At 47.9% G+C, this 20,127-nt stretch overlaps 1 protein-coding gene across 2 annotated transcripts in view; it reads right to left on the bottom strand.

Annotated features, from left to right (window-relative positions):
- The window catches only part of LOC146175873 (hypoxia-inducible factor 1-alpha-like), a 234,861-nt gene that overhangs the window by 98,357 nt on the left and 116,377 nt on the right, over nucleotides 1–20,127 (bottom strand). For both annotated transcript variants that reach the window (XM_084582232.1, XM_084582233.1), the window contains exon 2: nucleotides 1,284–1,480. In XM_084582232.1, coding sequence (XP_084438358.1) covers nucleotides 1,284–1,480 — 197 coding nt within the window. The remainder of the gene's footprint in view (nucleotides 1–1,283; nucleotides 1,481–20,127) is intronic.

Raw genomic sequence — 20,127 nt, 5'->3', positions numbered from 1 at the left:
TTGAAGTACAGTCATTGTGGCTACATAGTAAGTCGGCTATTTCACTTTAGGCATTTAAGGCAGCCCCGCAACAGTGGTAAGACGCCTGACTACTGTGCCGGAGTTCCCAGGTTTGATTCTGGCCGCCTGCGGCTGCGTTTGGATGGAGGCGAAACGGAGAGGAGTCCATGTGCTGTGCAGTGTCAATGCACATTAAGATCCCCAGGTGGTCGAAATTACTCCATAGCCCTCCACTACCAGCTCTTATTTCTCTCTTTCCACTTTCATTCCCACCTTCCTCCCTTCCTCTACAGTGCGGTTCAGGTGTCCACAGAACAAGTGTGACAGATACTGTGCCTTTCCTGTTAACCAATTATTATTATTATTATTATTATTATTATTATTATTATTATTATTATTATTATTATTATTATTATTATTATTACTACTAAGGCATCACAATTGGCATCAGTTACTTCTCTTTCACTACCTCATTGGCACCTGCATAAAAGAGGCTAAGCTAGCATTATACAATAAGCACAATGATAAACATACGCTAGCTCGGCATGATTTCTGCCTCCTGTTATCATTTACAATAGCAAAAGGACCTCTAATTCTATCTAGAATGGAATTTAAAGCAGGTGGCAAACTCCATTAAGCATTTAACTAAGAACAACCAGAGTTTTACTTTTCAATGCAATGTCAGAGGATGCCAATAATATTGGAAGACTGCTTACTTCAACATCAAAAAGTCAGAGCAGTTCAAGGAGCACAACATGAACATTGGGGACAACTCCATCCAATTGTTTTTCTCAATACAAATTCACATTATTGCTTTTTCTGTCTCTGTTGGTGTCTGTTCAACAGGAAAAGATGCATTTATTGCCCTGAAAACTGTACATAAAAATTTCCCTTTCCCTCAATTCGAGCTCATGGCATCAAGATTATACTCTGTGGTCACTGGAAGTGCATGGCAATGTAGACTAGCCTGAAGGACTCGTGGCACAGAATTTATTGACATGCCACTCCTTGCAAAACAGGCCGGCAATTGTGGCACCAACATATATTCATTCACTCTTTTCTAGCGTGAGAAGTTCCATTTTCAGTGAAAGGGGTGTTTTTGTCATTAAAGTTCGATGATCTGTAGACACAGGCCACCTTCGATCTACCCTCGATCTACCTTTGATCTACCCTTAAACCAGTGTTGCCACTTTGACGGGAGGAGGCAGAAGAACCCTTGATCTACCCTTTTACCAGTGCTGTCAGTCTGCCGGCAAGAGGTAGAAGTAGTGTGCCACACTCACTGGCCATTGGCTCGAGGATCTCACGCAGGCGCAGGTAGCTGATGGCCAGGCGCATGACCGAAGCCTTGTCCAGCTGGCAGGCCACATTCTCGGGAAGTGGCAGCTGCTGCGACAGCTCGGTGAAGATCTCAGACTCCTTGCTACGCCGACACCTGGCTGCATCCCTCGATTTCTCCTTCCGTTTTTCCGAATTTTTGCTGAAATGAGAAACAAGGAAGGAGACGGGGAGGTGAGCCACACAGTTCGGTGCGTCAAGCACACCAAAAACCTTCAATGAAATCATCGAGTGGTATGGTAATAGCTTTCACATCTGGTGCCCTACTCACCAGCACAGCTGTTCCAGGTAATCAAACTATGCCAAAATCAGACAAAAGCATTCAAGTTACTGTTGCAAATGACAAATGCGTATACCAGACGTAGTGCAATGCTGCTCATCTCACATATCACAATGAGTACCTAGAGCATGATTACCTATAGCATAGGTACAGAAGAGAAGAATTCAAGATCATAAGGTTTCTCTTTAAGCATGCTCAAAGTTCAAAACACCATATGCTCAACACAGAAACAAAACATAAGACACTTCTTTTACAACAACCTTAATTAAAAGCTACGAAATATTATACATGTGAATTTACAAATCTGAAAACAACACAAAACAAAAATCACTGCCACTTTGCAATGTTGAAGGTTATAAGCTGTAGACACGAAGAATAACAAAACAGTTCTCTTGTTAGTCACATTAAGCTGGCATGTAGATAATATCCTGTCATAATGCCGCTATGCCAGTACCACTCATGGAAGCATTAACTAGACAGATAAAAGGAGAATTACCAGTCATGGTGGCTGTAAAGCAAGAATGGCATGCTATTACATCCAAGCAACATGCCCCGCTGTTCCTCACCAAATGATCAACAGAACAAGGACCCCTGGAGCCGACTAGGTTTCAACACACACACACACACACACACACACGGCCATGGGAGATAAAGAAGCTGCCACAAAGAAAACCAGAGCGGCAAGCCTAGGAACGGAGGAAAGCCTGCCATGCCAGATCTGCCTTCCAGAGCATCTGGGGCGTAAAGGATTGAGTTATCAAGAAAGCTCCTAATCTCTTTTAACACTGCAGCAAAGTGGAACAAGCCTTTCCTTGTAGGTGCAGTGCATGCGGCAAATGGGGCCACCGCCACAGCTAAGGGGTTGGCAGACCCGATATCTTTAACCCGCCGCTTTAAGCTGCTGCAATCCGACAGTGACAAATTGCCCTTGTGTGATGAAACTGATCAACAGACATACAAAGACACCCTGTGTTGTTCTCATGAGTGTGCCCCCGCATTTATTATTTTTTCTTCTCTCCACAGAAGACCTCGAAACGTGATGTGACTGCACTTGGACATGCGCCATTTTGCTTCACACCGATTGCAGATCTTTCTCGCTATTCCGCATTTCTCAGATAAGGCCTAAAAAATGGCACACTTTGCTTGTTTTGATAAGTTGCACAATGATAGAAAAGCAGTGGTTTGCAGTTTCATATCTCACGGCAGCGTGACAAATAACTTGTTTTATTATACAGGCAGCTTTAGTTTTCTTCGTAACAGCAAGCTTGAAATATCCTGCTTCAATATTAAACTGCTTCACAAAAGAATGAATCTAAGGAGATATTCTCAATAGTGAGCCATAGCTGATCTTGCGCTACAGAACTGATACTGAAGCCAGTGTAGAGACGCTCGAGCACTCTCAAGGCCTTGCGTGACACAGGATTACATGGCTCATGCAATTGGCCACGAAGCCTTGGAAAAATGTTCATCCTTCTTTGCCGGCCACTTCTGGTGTTGGGACACCATCCCAAGGAAAGAATGACCTTTCACCGATTCAAAAGCCACGTGCTCATCCGACTACTGCTCAGTGAAAAAAAAAAAAAAAAGGGAGAAAGCGACAAGAGTCACACCACCCCGAAAATTACAAGCACGATTAGGCTGCCCAGTGCCAGCATCCTGCAAGACCTGGTTGCAGATCTCACAAGCCAGGTTCGTTAGAAGATACCTCTCCACCTCCTTCCAAGGCCCGCCAGGAATCCTACACGATACCTCTCCACCTCCTTCCAAGGCCCGCCAGGAATCCTACACATGCCCACTTCCTCGCAACCGCCTTTTCTCCTCCCTTGTCACATACATAAGGCTGTCCAAGCACGTCTGTGGTTGCGTCCTTGTTTCTTTCTCCTCTCTTTTCTTTTTCTCTTTTTCCCTAGCTGTGAATTTAATCAGCAATTCAAGAATGAACGGTAGGGCAGGGAAACAAAAACCTACAAGTGACGTCGTTCCCTGCTACCGGCCACAAAAGCTGAACTGAGATTAGGGTGAGAATGCCAGCCTCTCTTGGCAGTCAGGAAAGCAGAAGGGGGGAGGGGTAGCTGGGAGCTGCGTCGAAAACAGGTTCTGCAGGTCTGTTCCCCCTCTCTTTCAGAGGAGACAAGCTCGGGGGCCAATTAAAAGTCTTGTCTCCTTCTTGCCCAGTGCGTGTAACATGAGAGAAGACCGCAGCAGAGGCCTCCTCCTCATTCTCAGGCCAAGCCCCCCTCCTGGCAAATAATCTCACGAAATAGGCAGGCAACCACAGCTGACTCTGTACTCAAAGCACACAGAGCAAATGAAGGCGACAGCAATTGAGTTTTCTGGTGTCTGGCAGCAGGAGGAAAAACTCCAACAATTGCTCAATCCACTGGCTGCTGTCAGACAGGTCAAATAAATAAGCCCAGCAAAAATAAGACATGAATGGGCATCACTGTTTATTGTGAGAAATGGCTAGAGAAGAATGAAAGGCTGTACAGCAGGTATTGCTCAGCTTCACTGGCTTCGCTCTATTCAGCTGCAAATTAGGGAGTTGCTTGGAATCCTTGATATCAGAGCCAATTTTGGGACCACTGACATTAGTAAAAATGCCACAAAATATGTCAAAATGTTCATTAATTTTCCTTGTCCTTGAGACAGATGAAAATATGGATTAAAATGCTGATTACACATGTAGTTGCAGTTGATCATGTAAGCTTCTATGAAATTACTGATAGCAAACAGTCGGTGCTTTTAAATATCAGAAAATGGCGAACTGTACACATGGCATGTCTCATAGCACAAACTTTGTCATTCATTCCCTTGTATTCAATATTCATAATCACTGAGCAAGTAGGCGTGGCCATTATTAACTGCTAATAATGGTCAATAAATTATTAATACTAAAGTTTGTTTTGCAGCATGCCTGAAAATGACCCAGAGAAAAATAGGTGACCTCTGCAAATATCTGAATAACATTTTACCGTGATGTGCTTCCGTCTGTACTCTGCACACCTCAACTGTGCATGTGGCATCATCTATTAGTGCTAAAGTAATCATATGGTCACCACCATTGACCAAGACTATTGTCACCTTGCTTGGTCACTGATTAGCTAAGCTGTTTCGTGAGGTCTCAACCACATCGCCTTGTGCGGGTAATTCAAACTAAGTACAGCATAGCAGCTCCAATGCCCGAGTCTCTTCGATGGCTCCTTAAAGTTTGCCAGCCAACAGGGAGAGTGATGAAGCCTATGACAGACCAATGACTGAGCATGACCTCTTGTAGTGTTTTCACACTAAAGAAGAAAAATCACAGCGGATTTGAACCAATCGGGTTCGAACACAGGTTCAGTAGCCGTGCTTCTTGACAGCTGAGCCACCGTGGCAGGTAATTTCACTTGTTATAATCAGGTTTAAGTAAGGTTAACGATCCCCTATCTGACGCTGCAACTCCCAGATGGCAGGCATCACAAGTAGGAAGCCAGATAGGGTGCCTCGCTGTGTGCACCAAGGCACCCTAGGTTGAACCAATAGCCTCTACTATTAAGATATCCGTTACACCAGTACTAATCATGGAGGCCACTGTTAACCCTTCGGCATTTGACGCCGCGGCTAGCTAGGTGGCGCCACATGTACAGCTGAAACCGCAGCGCAGAAAGGTATTAGGTAACTACCGTGTGCATACAGCATTACACCGAGTTAAGACATGACGAAAAATATGGTCACATAAAGCTTTCGCACGATAAGTTTCACAGAGATAGCCCCTGTAATTTTTTTCCTTCTTTTTCTGGACCAGTTATAAGTTTAATGACAACCAGTTATAATGACATCGAATCCATCGCGGGTAACCATGGAATGTTGAAATGGCACCGGCGAACCTAAGCAGCGATAAAAATGCACAGGGATTCGGCGGAAACGTCAACGCCTGGCGACGTTGGCTCGCTTTCTTAGAAAGGTTAAGTTACTCATCTTTCGGTCTTTTTTTCTTCCTTCGCCACGCCAAGGCGCGTCGACTCTAGCGTGGTTAGCAATGCTAATCTCACAACCGCACACTCTCGTTGCCAGGATATGCGTCAAACTCTGCGAACAGATACGATAACGACACGTGCGACGAACGGGCAAAGACGCGTGTCCGTCGGACGGTACATTCCCCGTGTTCGTGACGCGTATGCTACGCGCAAGTCGGCGCGACATGATGCTGCGTCGAATACCGTGCGGTACCGCGGGAAAACCCGCGCGACGAATATGCAGCGACATGGCTTCTTTGGCCGACCGACAGGCGCGAGACAGCGCGCTTGCCGTAGGAAGTACAGACACGGGGGAACGGAAGTGGGCAAACGAAGATGAAGCCTCCGCGTCGTCGTCTAGGTCGGATTCTTCGAACAAACTAGACAGCCTAATACTCGAAACCGCGATAAGGCGGAGCTCTGTTATCAGGAAATTTCGCTGTCGTGGGCAGCCCAGCGTCTGTCTGGTCTCGGAGGGCCGAAGAGCTCCGTCGCCACTGCTCGCGTGCTCTTCCAACGGTTACCCACGAGAGAACCGCAAACACAACAGGCGTCTTAATATGGATCTGAGAAGAGCCATGCTTAAACAAACGTAATAAGAAACAGAGCTCAAGTTAATCTCCCACCAGGAAAGAACCCGCGCGACGTTTAGTTGTCACGGCATTGCACATGAAGCCCATCCGTTCTGAGGCTACGCCCTTTTGTAATAAATCGGTCTTCGATCCTCGTCGCCAGAATACCGGGTAAGCATTCGAGGCGTGTGGTTGTCTAAATTACCCCGCAGCACGGTGTTAGAAGCTCCGCAGTCCACTATGGTTCCTATTTCTCTCTTTTCACTTTCACTCCCACCTTACTCCCTTCCCTTCATTTACGGCGCGGTGCAGGTGTCCGCAGAAACAAATGTGACAGATACAGCGCCTTTCCTTTCTATGAATCAATTATTATTATTATTATTATTATTATTATTATTATTATTATTATTATTATTATTATTATTAAAATAGAGAACGCTCAGGCTTCGCCTTAAGAGTAGACATGATAGCGCCTTTAATACTGCCTTTTCATTCCGAAATATTTTTGTTTGTTTGTTTGTATGTATGTTTAAATCGGTTTTGCGGGTCGGTAAGCTCCGATGCCGATGACGTCATCAACGGGAAGGCAGCGCGCGGGGAGATATCGCCCTAATCGGTTGCGAGCGGTCGCCAAGAGCACTTCAAAAAAAATGTTTGTAAATTATAGGATCCACACGCACGCACACACGCACGCACGCACGCACGCACGCACACACACACACACACACACACACACACACACACACACACACACACACACACACACACACACACACACACAAATTAAGTTTGGCTTGAATACTCACAAAGGCCACCTCCATGAATTGCTTGCGTTAGAGTATTGCCGCAAGTGTCATTTCAGGGGCCTTTTAATAGAATACAATCGGAGGTACATATGCCGTAGGTTCGAATCTCTACGCAAACTCGTGTCTGACTTAACTAGTAGATGGATGCTAAATGGGAAGCGAAATGTTGTGACGTCATCCTGAACGCTCCACAAATAACGATTGCGTCACAGCTCCCAGAGAGAGAGAGAGAGACTCTTTAATGGAAAAACAGAATTTTGCCGGCGTTTAGATTTCGCTGGCATGCTACTCTGTGTGGGTAGGGGAATTCGGGAGGGAAAGATTGAAAAAAGAATGGTGAGGGAAGTAATAGAATTGAAGGTGGAGATAAAACACGGCCATTAAATACGTGTTAAGGTGCTTTGTGGAGTAATGACATAAAATCAAATAATGAAATGCATGATCCGACAAATGTGCTTATAGAGTTCACAGCTTGCAAAATGCCTGAGGGAAACATGCGAGGTGAATTTAAAGTTTGTCAAGGAGTCCAATGTCTTTCAAATATGTAAATGAAAAGTTCACCGCGAGTCTCTGTTGCCTAGGGCAGGCTAAGGGACCTAAAACACTGTTCATTGTTAAAGGCAGTGGAGAGAGCCTCTCCATGCTCTGTTCATAGCTTGCATGCTCGTCAGCGTACGCAGTGCACTCAAGTAGGATATGTTCCACAGTTTCAATCGAGCCACAGTTGTCACAATACGGGCTGTCTTGCAGCGCTATCAAAGCTGCGATGAGTGCGGAGGCGACGTTCTGGCTCGCGCCTCGAAGCGGGGCGTCTCGATCGCTTCAGAGCCAACTCGTTGTTATTGCCCAGTTCTTCAGTGCGTTCATTAATCGATAACGGCGCATCAGGGTTTCGTTCGGGCTCAAATCACCTGCAGTAGCATCCATAAGCTCTAAATATATATTTTACTTTATATTTCGAGTGATGATCCTGCCAGGCCTAAACGAGAAAGTCGGTTCGTTGGCACATGGTTGGCCCAAATGGTTTCAGTCCACAAATCCAGATGACGCAACTCGGCTGAAATTATTGTCGCCGCGGCCTCGTTTGCATATGCTTTCATTCTAATATGCGGATGTGCAAAGAGCGTGACGTCATGCAAGACGCGGCGCGGAGGAACACGCTTAACGCACTCTCGTGATTGGCTGAAGAGGTATCCTAGGTTTCATGCTGCAAGTTGGTGATGTGGGACCGATGTGAAGTTCAGGGGAACCTGCGGGTGTCCGTTCCTTGCTTCGAATCGGGATGCAAGAAACGAGTTTGACAAAAGAAACAAACGGCAAACGTGGTGGTCGGTTACAAGCGCGACACTATACCGGCTACCATTTGCCAACGTGCCAGTAAATATTACGGCGCTGCTTATGGAAACTCGCAACCTCGGAAACTTTTCTGGAATAAGCATTTGCTCTGCGCTGGCCTCCATCCAAACGATGACGATGGAAAACTGCAACTGCATTAGAACACGGGTCTCTATCGTAGCTATCAGGTTTTCATGGAAGCCCGCATAGGCGTATCTGCAGAAGCTATTTTCAATAAAGTCATGAGATGCGACAATGTTCGCGTATCTTGCGTACTTGCAGCCCCTACAGAGCTGAGAACCTTTGTTTAACCCCGAACTTATTCGCTACTGAGCCCACGCGTTGGGGGAAGCCACGCCAAAGACTAAACTTCCGTGGTCTAAGCAGGTTCTCAAAGAGAAAACCGGAAAGAAAGAAAAAAAAAAAATAAGACACCAAACCTCCAGTACAAGTAAAGCGCTCGTCCCGTCTACTGTGTCCCGCGTAGAGATCTGCGCTCACACAAGCCTGCTTAAAGCTCAGAGCGAAGTCGCTAAATACAGCTTCGGCCATGTCAAATTCGGAGTCCGCATAGCTCCCCGTCATCCTTAGGCAGGCTTAAGCTTTGAATACCACGATGCATAATGGCCCACCATGGTCTAAAAACCTGGCCGCGCCCAGTGTGGGCCAAGACTGCTCAAAGGCACGTGTGGTACGGGACATCCGCCTACATGCCGCGGCTGGACACTGGAGAACGAGTGAGGGTCGTGATTTTAATGAATGAATGAATGAATGAAGGAAGCGAAGGCGACCCAAGGTTAACGCTCTCCTCGAGGCAGATATAGTCCAAGCCACTTGGGCACAAGGAAGTGCACAATGGTCCTTATCGTTCGACAGTCCAACGCACTGTGAGCCTGACCTGAGATGACGGTGTTGAAGTGCGTCAGCGTGATCAGCAGCATATGAATGAAGTATGTGCAATCTTGGCGCCTTGGTCGAGGGTCTGGTGATGTTCGCGCTCTACACAGACAGCGTAAAGAAAACGCAATAGGCTATTGCGGAGCTGTGTACTAGACAATGTAATATCTACAAATGCCATCAAGTCCACAAAAACCTGGACCGTGATTATCGCAACAGTTAATTTTATTGCGAAAGCAATACTACTCGCCTTCGCGTGACCCGGCCGCAGTTCCGTCTTACCCACGTGACGCCGTGACGTCACACCCCATGTGACACACGGGCTGGCAGGAGCTGCCAACTTGGGTCTCTCGTTTCACATGGGACGGTTATGTCAGAATCGGCCTGCTAGTACCCTGGCATTCACGTTACCCCTATAGGCCACTAAGGCACGTTCATGTGGGTTGGTTAAAGCGGGGCTTTATACGTGGGCTGAGGAAGAAGAAAAAGGGAAGAAGAAGAAGAACGCTCGGTCACCCGCAGCTAATGTTTTCGCTCAATATTTCAGCAGCGTTGAACCCTTGTAATTTTTTCTCTTAATTTGCTCTAATAGTCCAGCTGATGTAGTTATAGCGTCCGACTACCAAGCCCAACATCGCAGGTTCAATCCCGGCCTCGGCTGTCACATTTGGTTGGAAGCGAAATTCAGAAATGTTTGCTTGCTGAGCTTTCCGTGCTCGTTGAAGAACCTCAAGTAGCGCAGGTTAACCGTGATCCGTCCGCTACGTCTTTAGAAAGCCCTAGTGTTACTTCGGCTCGCAATGATCCACTATCCGCTAATTAATAGCTCTCTAATTGCCTGATCTCCCTAGTTACCCGCTTAACCGCTCTCTATTAACCTTAAATGAAAAAAACAAACAATTAAAGCTTTGCTCGGTTGTGCACGCGCGCGGAGCAAAGTTGGTGAGCGTAGATGTAAACCATGCCAGCCGCTGGGCATACGCTCAAGTCACGTGGTATAGGTATGATGTACGCCAACGCTATGCTAAAGCTCGCTAAAATTTCGGTCACCTCGGCTGCCTCGGCGTAAACGACACACCCTGTTTGCGAGGCTGCCCACCGCTTTCTGACACTTGTGAATGATGGCTCGCATATCCCTCTGTCTCCCCGACTACAACCATCTGCGCAAGAGAACATGTACTCTGATGACGCTTTATCTCAGTATCCGCGCGGAAGGAACCGCTCACCAGACGTTGCGAGAACCAGAGCCGCGCGCTCGATAGGGACTCAAGATGGAGAGAAAGCGTCATGAGTGTCTCGAGACGGGGGCCTTATATACAGTCACGTGAGCGTCACGATTTCACTTCTGCGCCTTCCATCAAGTCGTGATATATGTACTCATCCTGGGTGTCCGTATCAAGGAGTCGCCGGACAAACATGGGATGGGGCAACGCAAGGCGGTGTATAGTGGTGACGAAACGATGCTCGCCGCAAACGATACGGATGCAAAGACGGTTCAAACGATACACACGAGTTAGGTTCTCGCCCCCCTACCGTAAAACTGACTGTTCGCACTATTCGCCAAAGCACGAGACGCGATCGCATTTCACTGAAATAAGGGAACGTTGCAAAAGCAGCTTTTCAGTCACATCATCATCATCATCAGCCTAACTATACCCACTGCAGGGCGAAGGCCTCTCCCATATTTCTCCACTTGCATTTGCATTCTTCTGTAATGAAGGTACCGTAGCCGTCTTGTTCAGAGTCCGGCAGAAACATGTGCACAATTTGTGTGTTAGCATCAGTTTCTAGAAGGAAATGATATTTTCCAAGTATGGCTCCCTTAGTGGCCTGGTCAGTGCAATATGATTTGAGTGACGACCTGTGCAAACAATGGATTCTGCCTATTCCCCTTTACCCCATCCATGGCCACGAGCCTTCCTATTAAATAAAGGACGTTCAAACAATCATGTGCACAAGAATTAGTCAGTGCCCTGATTGGAACCGAAAAGGCTGAAAGCACGCGCAGAAAACAGCAGCTGATTAAAGACACCCGATGAGAGACTGCACGATCTCCAAAGCACTCGGGCCACCAAGAACCTATAGAGAACGATTCAAGGTTAGCCCGATCGATCACCGACACTCACGATAACTTCATTCAGAATTCTCGTCTCGGCAAGCTAGTGACCAGTCATGATGACTTCACAGCCCGCGACTTCGTGTTGTGAAGTCAACATGATCGAACTTCGTCTTAAGTTCCCAGCAACGATTATCTCGCTCTGTCTGGACATATGCTGACGTTTTTCTAGCGCCAAAACCGCATTTTTTTTATTATGGTGGGGGTATTTGCTTATCAAAAAATAATAATCAAAAAGTAAGGAAATGAATGTTGCCGGCCGCGACAATTATTGCTAATACCTTAAGCACCCTGGCTGCGGCCGGTCAGCCCGCACAGCAGTGTTCACTTAAATAGCAATCCCTAGAGATCCAAATACGCCCGTATGACAATAAAGAGGACCCATATGTGTCTTGGAAAGCGTACACTGCGCGCATAGCCAAACAGGAGCGGTGTTATCCAGGATGCAAGAATAGGAAGCTGGAAAAACTGAACTAGATGACGTCAATAGTGTACAAGATTTTTTTTTTTTTTCTCTACGAAAATGCGTTTCTATACAGCAGCTACACCCAGCATTATACTTGACGGGTATATCGGCAACATGCTTTCTTTTCTGTCGAAATTTTCTCGGCCGAGATATAAGGCGGCACACCGGAAGAGGCAACAGTGTTGTCCTTCCCGTACCGGAACATTTTGCGAGTGCGTGGCGAGCACGTTTCCGGCCATCCGGTGTCGATATCGGCGCAAGTCACTTCGAGTTAAGTGGAAAAAGAGTGACGAGGGAGCGATCCGATCGTTACGAGCCTTCGTCTTGTAAAGCAAGTCTCGGCAACCACTGCGTGAAGCGACGCAGGTGCCAGAGATGCGAGGGTGCAAATCTTGGTGCGTCTAATTATACTGCGATGAATTCAAACGTCAGTGACACTGAAACTTTTGCATAATAGCGGCAAAATATGTGTGAGTGTGTGTGTGTGTGTGGGGGGGGGGGGGGGGGGGGGATCAGCTGTGCGAATTTTCTGTGCCCGAGGAAACGACGGTACAACATCTTGTACTGCTCACTTTGGGCTCGCGCGGTGCAGAAACAAAAGGATCGACTCAAAATCGCTGCAAGAATACGTGAAAATTTTCGTCTTCCATCACTCTCCTTAGTGTCTTTCAACCGCGCTTTATACGGAGCCTTACCATTTGCCTGCACTCCAAGTATGCACCGTTACATGTGTTATTTAATTGTTCGTTTGATAGCGACACCGCGGGCGCAAAACCAAAAAAATATACGTCTCTCGTTTGTTCTTTTCTAAGTGCAAAATAGTCAGCCTCCAAGAATACAATAACTTTCGCGAACGTCGAGCTCGGTACCATTACTGTTAGGAACTGGCGAATAAATTCATATCTCAGTTCAGTTCAGTCGTTCAGTCGTGTCCGACTCTTCGTGACCCTATGGACCATATCACGCCACGCTTTCCGGTCTCTCACTATCTTCCTAACATCACATAACTTCATCTCCAGAGCCTCGAGGATGCCATCTAACCATCGCGTTCGCTGCCTACCCCTTCTTCGGTGACCCTCAACCTTTCCCAACATCAAATCTTTCTCCAGCGACTCATCTCTTCTCATCAGATGACCAAAGTAGCTGAGCTTTAACTTTAGAATTTGACCCTCCAATGAGCAGTCAGGGTTTATGGCCGACAATATTGCCTGATTTGATCTTCTGGCAGTCCACGGAACTCTCAAGAGTCTTCGCCAGCACCACAATTCAAACGCGTCAATTCTTCGGCGGTCAGCCTTTTTCACAGTCCAATTCTCGCATCCATACATCACAACTGGAAAGACCATAGCACGAGTTATACGGATCTTGGTTGGCAGACTAATGTCTCTGCTCTTTACAAGGCGGTCAAGGCTTTGGAGGCATATCTATATGCCCCCAAAGGACCCTACACTAGTTTCAAGACAGAGGCATTTCCTTTCGCTCTCTTCGTTACCCCTCTCTGATCGTATATGCAGTCACTCCCATTATTTATCCATTCGTCTAGGCGCCCGCATGCCTTAGCTGCACGGACGCTTCACAGCTCTGTAGTGTCATCCTATTGGGCTCACCCTTAGAAACCGCAGCAATGATTTTCCCACATTAGCATCAACTGTAACATGCGAAGCTGATGCTTATCGAAGGCGCGAAACGGAATCTTGCCATCGTAATAATTTTCAGCGCAGTCCGCGAATATTATTTTTCCCTCTCTAATCGAGCCATCCAAAGGAGCGGTCGCAGTGTGCAAACACGCATACTGCGCACATCATTGCGGGATCCGCTCACGTGCTGAGAGAGAAGCATGAAATCGCCACACGTTACACGGGCTCCCGCATCTTTCGGTACGTGCTTTCCTTGTGACGCGTGTGAGAAACGTCACACGGGCGCAGAAGCCCATTGGGACGACGGTGAGTTATGACATAGCCTAGAGAATAAACGGCGCGCTCGAAGAGCAATTACGCCCGCTGATAACCCGGAGCCGGCCGAGATCACATGTTCGCGCTCATCCATCACGAGGAGCGATTCCTTTACGCTTCCACGTGACCAACACTGCGCATGCGCGACATGACGATGCTCCCCGCCTCCTCCTCTTCTATCCAAGGATGTGAAAGCGCGTGCGGTCGAAACTTCATATTCATTAACTCCGGGAAGCGCTATCGTGTTAGCCATGGCTCCCACGAGCAGGAAAAAAATACAGCGTTTGCCAAAGACTCCCCTCTTGGGCCAGAAAGAGGTGCGGCGGCGTTATTAAAGCATAACTCGAAAGGGAGGAGGAAGAGAAGAGGCACGAGGGAACTGAGAGAAGAAGGGGCAGCGGAGCGCGCGGTTGACAAGATCTGACAAGGTCACGGCATGCCGCAATCGGGCAGCGACGACCGATCTGGTCAGCATGCGGAGCACGGCAGGAGGCTCTCTCACTACCCCGCCGCATGGCCCGTGTGCGGGTTACGCGTCTGTGTGTATGTATGGAGGAGAAGGAGGGGGCGGGGTGGCGGGGGGCGCAGGCGCCGGCTTGGCTGCCACGGTCACCCGACGCATGCAGACATGGCGCCGACAACCTGCCACGGGAACAAGAGCCCCTTCGATCACTCTGGTTTACGAAACCCGGGCTCAAAATCCTTACATATCCGCGAAGCGGCCACCATCCGGAGACAGCGCACTCCAGCGCCGCTCGGAGATATCTCTCTGGCGCTCTGGTCGATCGGAGCAGGGCGCCCGAGCCGACCTAGAGCGCTACAGAGCGAATCAGCCTTGGTCGACCAGCGGAACGTGTAGAGCGCGCGGCGGAAGTAAAGCTGAGCCGGTTTCGAAAGTTGTAGCCGCATCCCAGCGCCAAAATGTTTGCGGTAGATAAATAGGCAGGAGTGCGGCCCTCAACAACTTGTTTTCTCATTTTTTTAACGCTGCAGACGTTTTTCGATAGACGCACTTCGACATATTCGCGCAAAAAACGGTGACATCCAGCGTCCACTGCCGATGTCGCTGAAACGGTCAAAAACAGCCAAAAGAATCCAGCAGCATCCGGAAGTGACCGCGTCAGCGACTAGGACTTCCGCCGAGATCCGACTTCGGTCGGCGGATCGAGCTGGAGCGTCCCGAGCTGCCCCAAACGACCAGCGGAATACGCGCAACCTATCTTGATCGACCAGTGGAAATCGAAATCGTCGTCCCGGAGCAAGAAAACGTGCTCCGTAGCGACCAGTGGAAATCGCCATAAAGGCGGAGTTCTTACACCATGCGCTTATATGATCAGCAGCATTTTGAAGCCATAGATGATACTAGTAGGTGACACACCAATCTGCTGCCCTATGGACGGCTTGCCCTGACGTCACAGCGGCTGTCATGTTCGTGGATCAAAACTATAGGGCGGAAGGCTGCGCAATCGTCCAACCTGCCAGAGTTGCGTGGGGTGCGTCAACACGGCGATCTTGACGTCACGGGGAAGAAATAAATCCTTGCGCGATTAGCGTTTAGCGCGAACCGTATATACAGCAAAAATTATCAAGCGTCTCTGGCATCTCGCAGTGAAACAACGCCGGTTCTCTCGTGAGAATATTGGTGCCTGGTGTGATTCACAGAACCCGCATTACATGTGTCTTGCTTACGACTAGCCCCATGCTGTGGGCCACGCTGACTTCACTGGAACGCACTCGGAAAATGCCGGTAAACTTGAAACAGAGGGATGCGGGATATCATATTATTTAGTAATGGAGATAGACTTCATGTCTTGTGAAATCACTGAACCAGACTTTATTTTATTTATTTTTCCTCGACTTCTGACGTGAGAGGATATGCTTTCTGTTTTCCTTCAGCGCCACGACAGACTTACTTTAGTATCAATCATTTCCGAGCGAAAAATTGTGAAAAAGTATTCAAACTTTGGTCAATTTTGACTCGTGTGTAAGCAAAACCTGACGTAGTGTTTTTTTTTTTTTTTTTCAAACAAACAGTGCATCAAAAGCTGTTTGGTTAATAGCAAAAACTAGGTATAAAGACCACGGCCGCACAAACCTGACGGTTCATTACGTATACCATTGAATATAATCGCAAAAAAAAAAAAATATTCTGGTCAAACATAAATGACAGAATAAACGTTGAACTAACAGAATTGCCCTCTCACGTTGCAGGTGTTTCAACCGTAAGTCGAAAAGTAAGTTCTAACATATTTTTTTGCATACTGGTTGGTAAATCATAGCAGGCATGTGGCTTCTTCCAGACGCAGCGGCTGAAGCGGCGAGCGCTTATAGACGCGCTATTTTCGCCCACCTGTGTTTACTAAGGTGTCTTTGAGAATGCACCAAGCGTGTACCTGCCCCACTAGCTGATTAGGACGATATCGGACGCATTATGCCGAGAATCCGAGCAGTGTAAAAATCGACACTAAGTGCTCCGATAGAGTGCAGTCTCAAGCCGGCGCTGTGAAATCAAAACACGGCAGTAAGACATTTGCGCACTCATTACAGCGCACGCTGATATCACGACTATCAATAGCAGCTTCAAGAGGCAGTCTAAATATATATAAAAAAAATACTTCGGTGTACACGCGAAGACGTGCAGGCATGTTGCCGCAGCCGCAGCCTCCGCACTCGACGAGAACGATGAGAATACCAACTCCTCCTGTCCAGCCTAAGTATATGAAAAGAAAAACAAAATACTTTCGATGCCCTGCTGTTTAAGTATCTATACAGATACTAATGCGATCGAACTCCAGTTGTGGAACTCTTTTTTTTCTTCGTTACTCGAAGTTAATTAGGCACTATTTTACAAATTTCCCGGCAACCAGAATCGCCCCACGTACTTTCCCCAATCAAAGAGATTGAAGGGCTTCGTCATATCTGACACTGGACTGTGCTCGTATAAGGAGGAGTTGAGGATCAAGCTGCCCCGCGCTCTCCCCCCAGCCCACATACCTTTCACTCTGAGCACCGCGAAAAGATCCAATCTTACACGTGGGCTTACAGTTAGGCAATGACACATGGTGCATATAGTACGCAGACCCCGCGGTTAGCCGTCTCCTCCCGAGCTTAGCCGCATATCCGGTTACATTTGCACTGTCTATACATTTTGTGCGGCCGTCTACTCTCCAGCCAGCGTGCCTTCCGTTCCCGGGCGTTCCGTATCTATATAGCACATTCCGCATTCGGAATGATCCGTACTTTCTATAGTTTCCGTGCGTCCCATGTTCCGTATCATTTCCGTATCCGTTCCGTATCCCATGTTCCGTATCAGGCCAAAGTGGCCTCCCCGAGGCCACTTTGGCCTGGAGTGCGGCTAGCTGACCGTTCCGAGAATCGGCGCGGGCGTGTATGCCGCATAGAGGCGAAAAGCGACCATGGAACCCATTGTGACGTTTTCCTCGCACTTGGCCAACACGCATGGATACTGGCGGCCTTGCCTGAAGCTTTCGAGGGAAGAGGTTTCGCAACTATTTTCGCATAGCGCCCACAATTCCGTTCGCACCCGAGGCAATATGCTTTCGTTAGTCACATGGCATCGGTATAGAGCGGCAAACTGGAGCGCCCCTTCTCCCTATTTATTTGTCTGCTTCCCCTAATTATTTTTTCGCGCCGTTAAGTGCGAGGAGAGCTCACGGGCGGCAGACAGCGGCATTGTCGTCGTATGTCGCAACCAAAAACGGATGCTCTATACCTTGAATTCCAATGAGAATGCTGCTATGGTGGATGCTCTCCAAAGTGGGGCCGGATATACGGTCGCACGGCGCAATTTTGCCGCGTACAACGTGGTCATGTGACCTCTGAGTGGGCACGCACAGGGTAACGATTGCATAAAAAACGTAGCATTTAGAGTGGGTCAGCACACGATAACATTTCTTTCTTTCTTTCTTTCTTTCTTTCTTTCTTTCTTTCTTTCTTTCTTTCTTTCTTTCTTTCTTTCTTTCTTTCTTTCTTTCTTTCTTTCTTTCTTTCTTTCTTTCTTTCTTTCTTTCTTCAAGAAAGCCTAATTAGCAGTTATATCGCCTGGATCAACTTCTCCGCCATTTATTCACTTAGCAGGCTGGGCTCTCAGCCAAGCTGGGACTTAATTCGACTCCTCCGCAAAAAAGAAATCGCACACGAATAGCGCGACGAGAGGGAGAAGGGCACAATTTTCGTCGGTTTTCGAAATATCGCGGATTAATCACTGTAATCGAGCGGACGGAGTGCATACAGAGGCCATTGATGCGACGCACCGCTGGCGTTGTCCGCCTTCGAACATCGAGGCGGAGAACGGGCGAGAAAAGATGGTCCGCAAGCGAGGGCGCATTCGACAACTGAACAGGTAGGCGCAGGTGGGCCAAACCGCCTGCCGCTTCGCCCTCCGGCTCCCTTTCATTCATGTTTTGTCTCACGCTTACAGCATAAAACAACTATATCATGCCCGCTTTAACCGTCATTCTTAGGGAGCCTATGTGGGCGCGTAATTCCGTCTCCTCAACGGTTGGGTCCCGCAACTTCTTTCTCCTCACTGGTTACCTTTCAGCGGGTTAAACGGCGATAGTTACCGAAAGGTGTCTCTGAACGCAACCTAATGGTAACATACACTCACTGAAGGCAGGAAATGATTGCGGTGAAGGTGATTAGTGTTACCATTGTCATGCCATCACCTCGTAACTTTGCTCAAGGCTGGTTTTGCGGCGATTAAGAAATAAGAACACTACATAAAGAAACCTAAAGGGGAACACTCCCCAGGAATGAGCTTGATAGCTTATTGTAATGTTGCGTTGAAAAAAATGCGAAAAATTAAAAAGTTGCTATTACAGGATTCGAACAGATGCTTTAATCGCTTATTGCTGAGGTAAGTATAGTGTCAATCTATTGCGTCACTGAAGCAACGAATACAGCACGCTTTAAACCCGTTATTATTTCTTTTTACAATATTTCCGCTATCTGACGCCAGGTGACGCTCTGCTCAGAGGACCCTTTAAGGACCCTACTGTTGAGGGAACGGAATCACGCTATGTGGGCACCCCCTTCCCTGCTATACAGATATATGTCACTAATTGCATTGTAAATGCCCGCATACTGACCTTTTGGTGCACGTTCAAGAACTGCCGAGTGACCGAAATCAATGCGAAAAATTCCACAACACCGTGCCTCAAAGGCCACAGTGTTGCTTTGTCTGGCAGGTGCAGATACGCTGACAAGGTAGCCATTTGTCACCTGGTGAGGCCGCAACTGGTAATACAGGCCTGTGTGCATGGCCCTTCGTTTCGGATAACCTTGGCGGCAAAAGTGGAAGTGACAATACTGTAGCGATGTCGGGTGCAAAGCGAAATCCTCCAGGCACACCGTGAGCCCAGCAAGACAGTATGGCTCCCGCACATGTGGAGGAGGGATGAGAGAAGTCGCGAATTTCTTTATCATTTTGGCGACTGACTGCTCCACGTGCTTCCCAGAGCACTTTTTCTTTTCTTTGGGAGCCGTGGCGGCGTCGATTAGGTCTATTTAGGCTTCCTAAAAGGAAGCGCCAAGGGCTCTTTTGAGACTATCGCAGCGGGCAGATGGCGGGGATTGCAGCGCCTTTTACGCAGTGCACACAACGAAGAGCTTCTAAGGAGTCGCACACTGAGACAGAAGAACAACAACAACGAAAAGAAAAACTAAAAACGCAGCGAGGGGACACCTCTCGCGAAATCGACTCGCCAACCGGGATGAAGAGGGGGAGGTGGGGGAGGGGGTAGACTCGTGGCAGAGCTCCCATGAGTGCGCGCATCGTGCAGTGGCCACCTGCAGCACGCAGGGTTCTCGCATTCGCAGAGGAAACAGTTCGTGCAGGCAAGGGAAATATGGAAGATGACACACCATGGGTATTCCAACAAAGATTACTCCATCAACCAAGCAAATATGAGCATTAATGTTGTTCAATGCAGGAATAACTTTTCTTTTTTTCTCGCATCAAAAGTGTCTGCTTCTTTTCATGTTAGAACTATCATGCATCTATCGACCCCATGCATCACGGCACGGTCGAAGCCAGCAACTCCTCTTAAGACGCCAGACGTTGCACAAGTCGTCAGCGCTACACGAGGCATTGCGCCCGAACGTCTAATGATATATCCTGCCAGGGCGTAAGGAAGTTTACCTCCATCCTACTTGTTTTTACCTACCTGAGGTGATCGCGCAAGAGAGCATGGCGGGCTCCCTCGACCACAGCGCGGAATCTCCTCCGCTAAATTCTACCATACAGGCAGTGCTCGCACCTTCCAAACAGTTAAAAATCACTCCGTTCGTTTCCTTTCCTTTACCTGGAGGCACGATCACATCTGCCCTACTGTCCTCGTTAATCGTG

The sequence above is a fragment of the Amblyomma maculatum genome, chromosome 10, assembly GCF_055883805.1.
Source record: "Amblyomma maculatum isolate TAMU_Amacu chromosome 10, ASM5588380v1, whole genome shotgun sequence".
Lineage (NCBI taxonomy): Eukaryota > Metazoa > Arthropoda > Arachnida > Ixodida > Ixodidae > Amblyomma > Amblyomma maculatum.
This window is presented reverse-complemented; position numbering and strand designations above follow the sequence as displayed.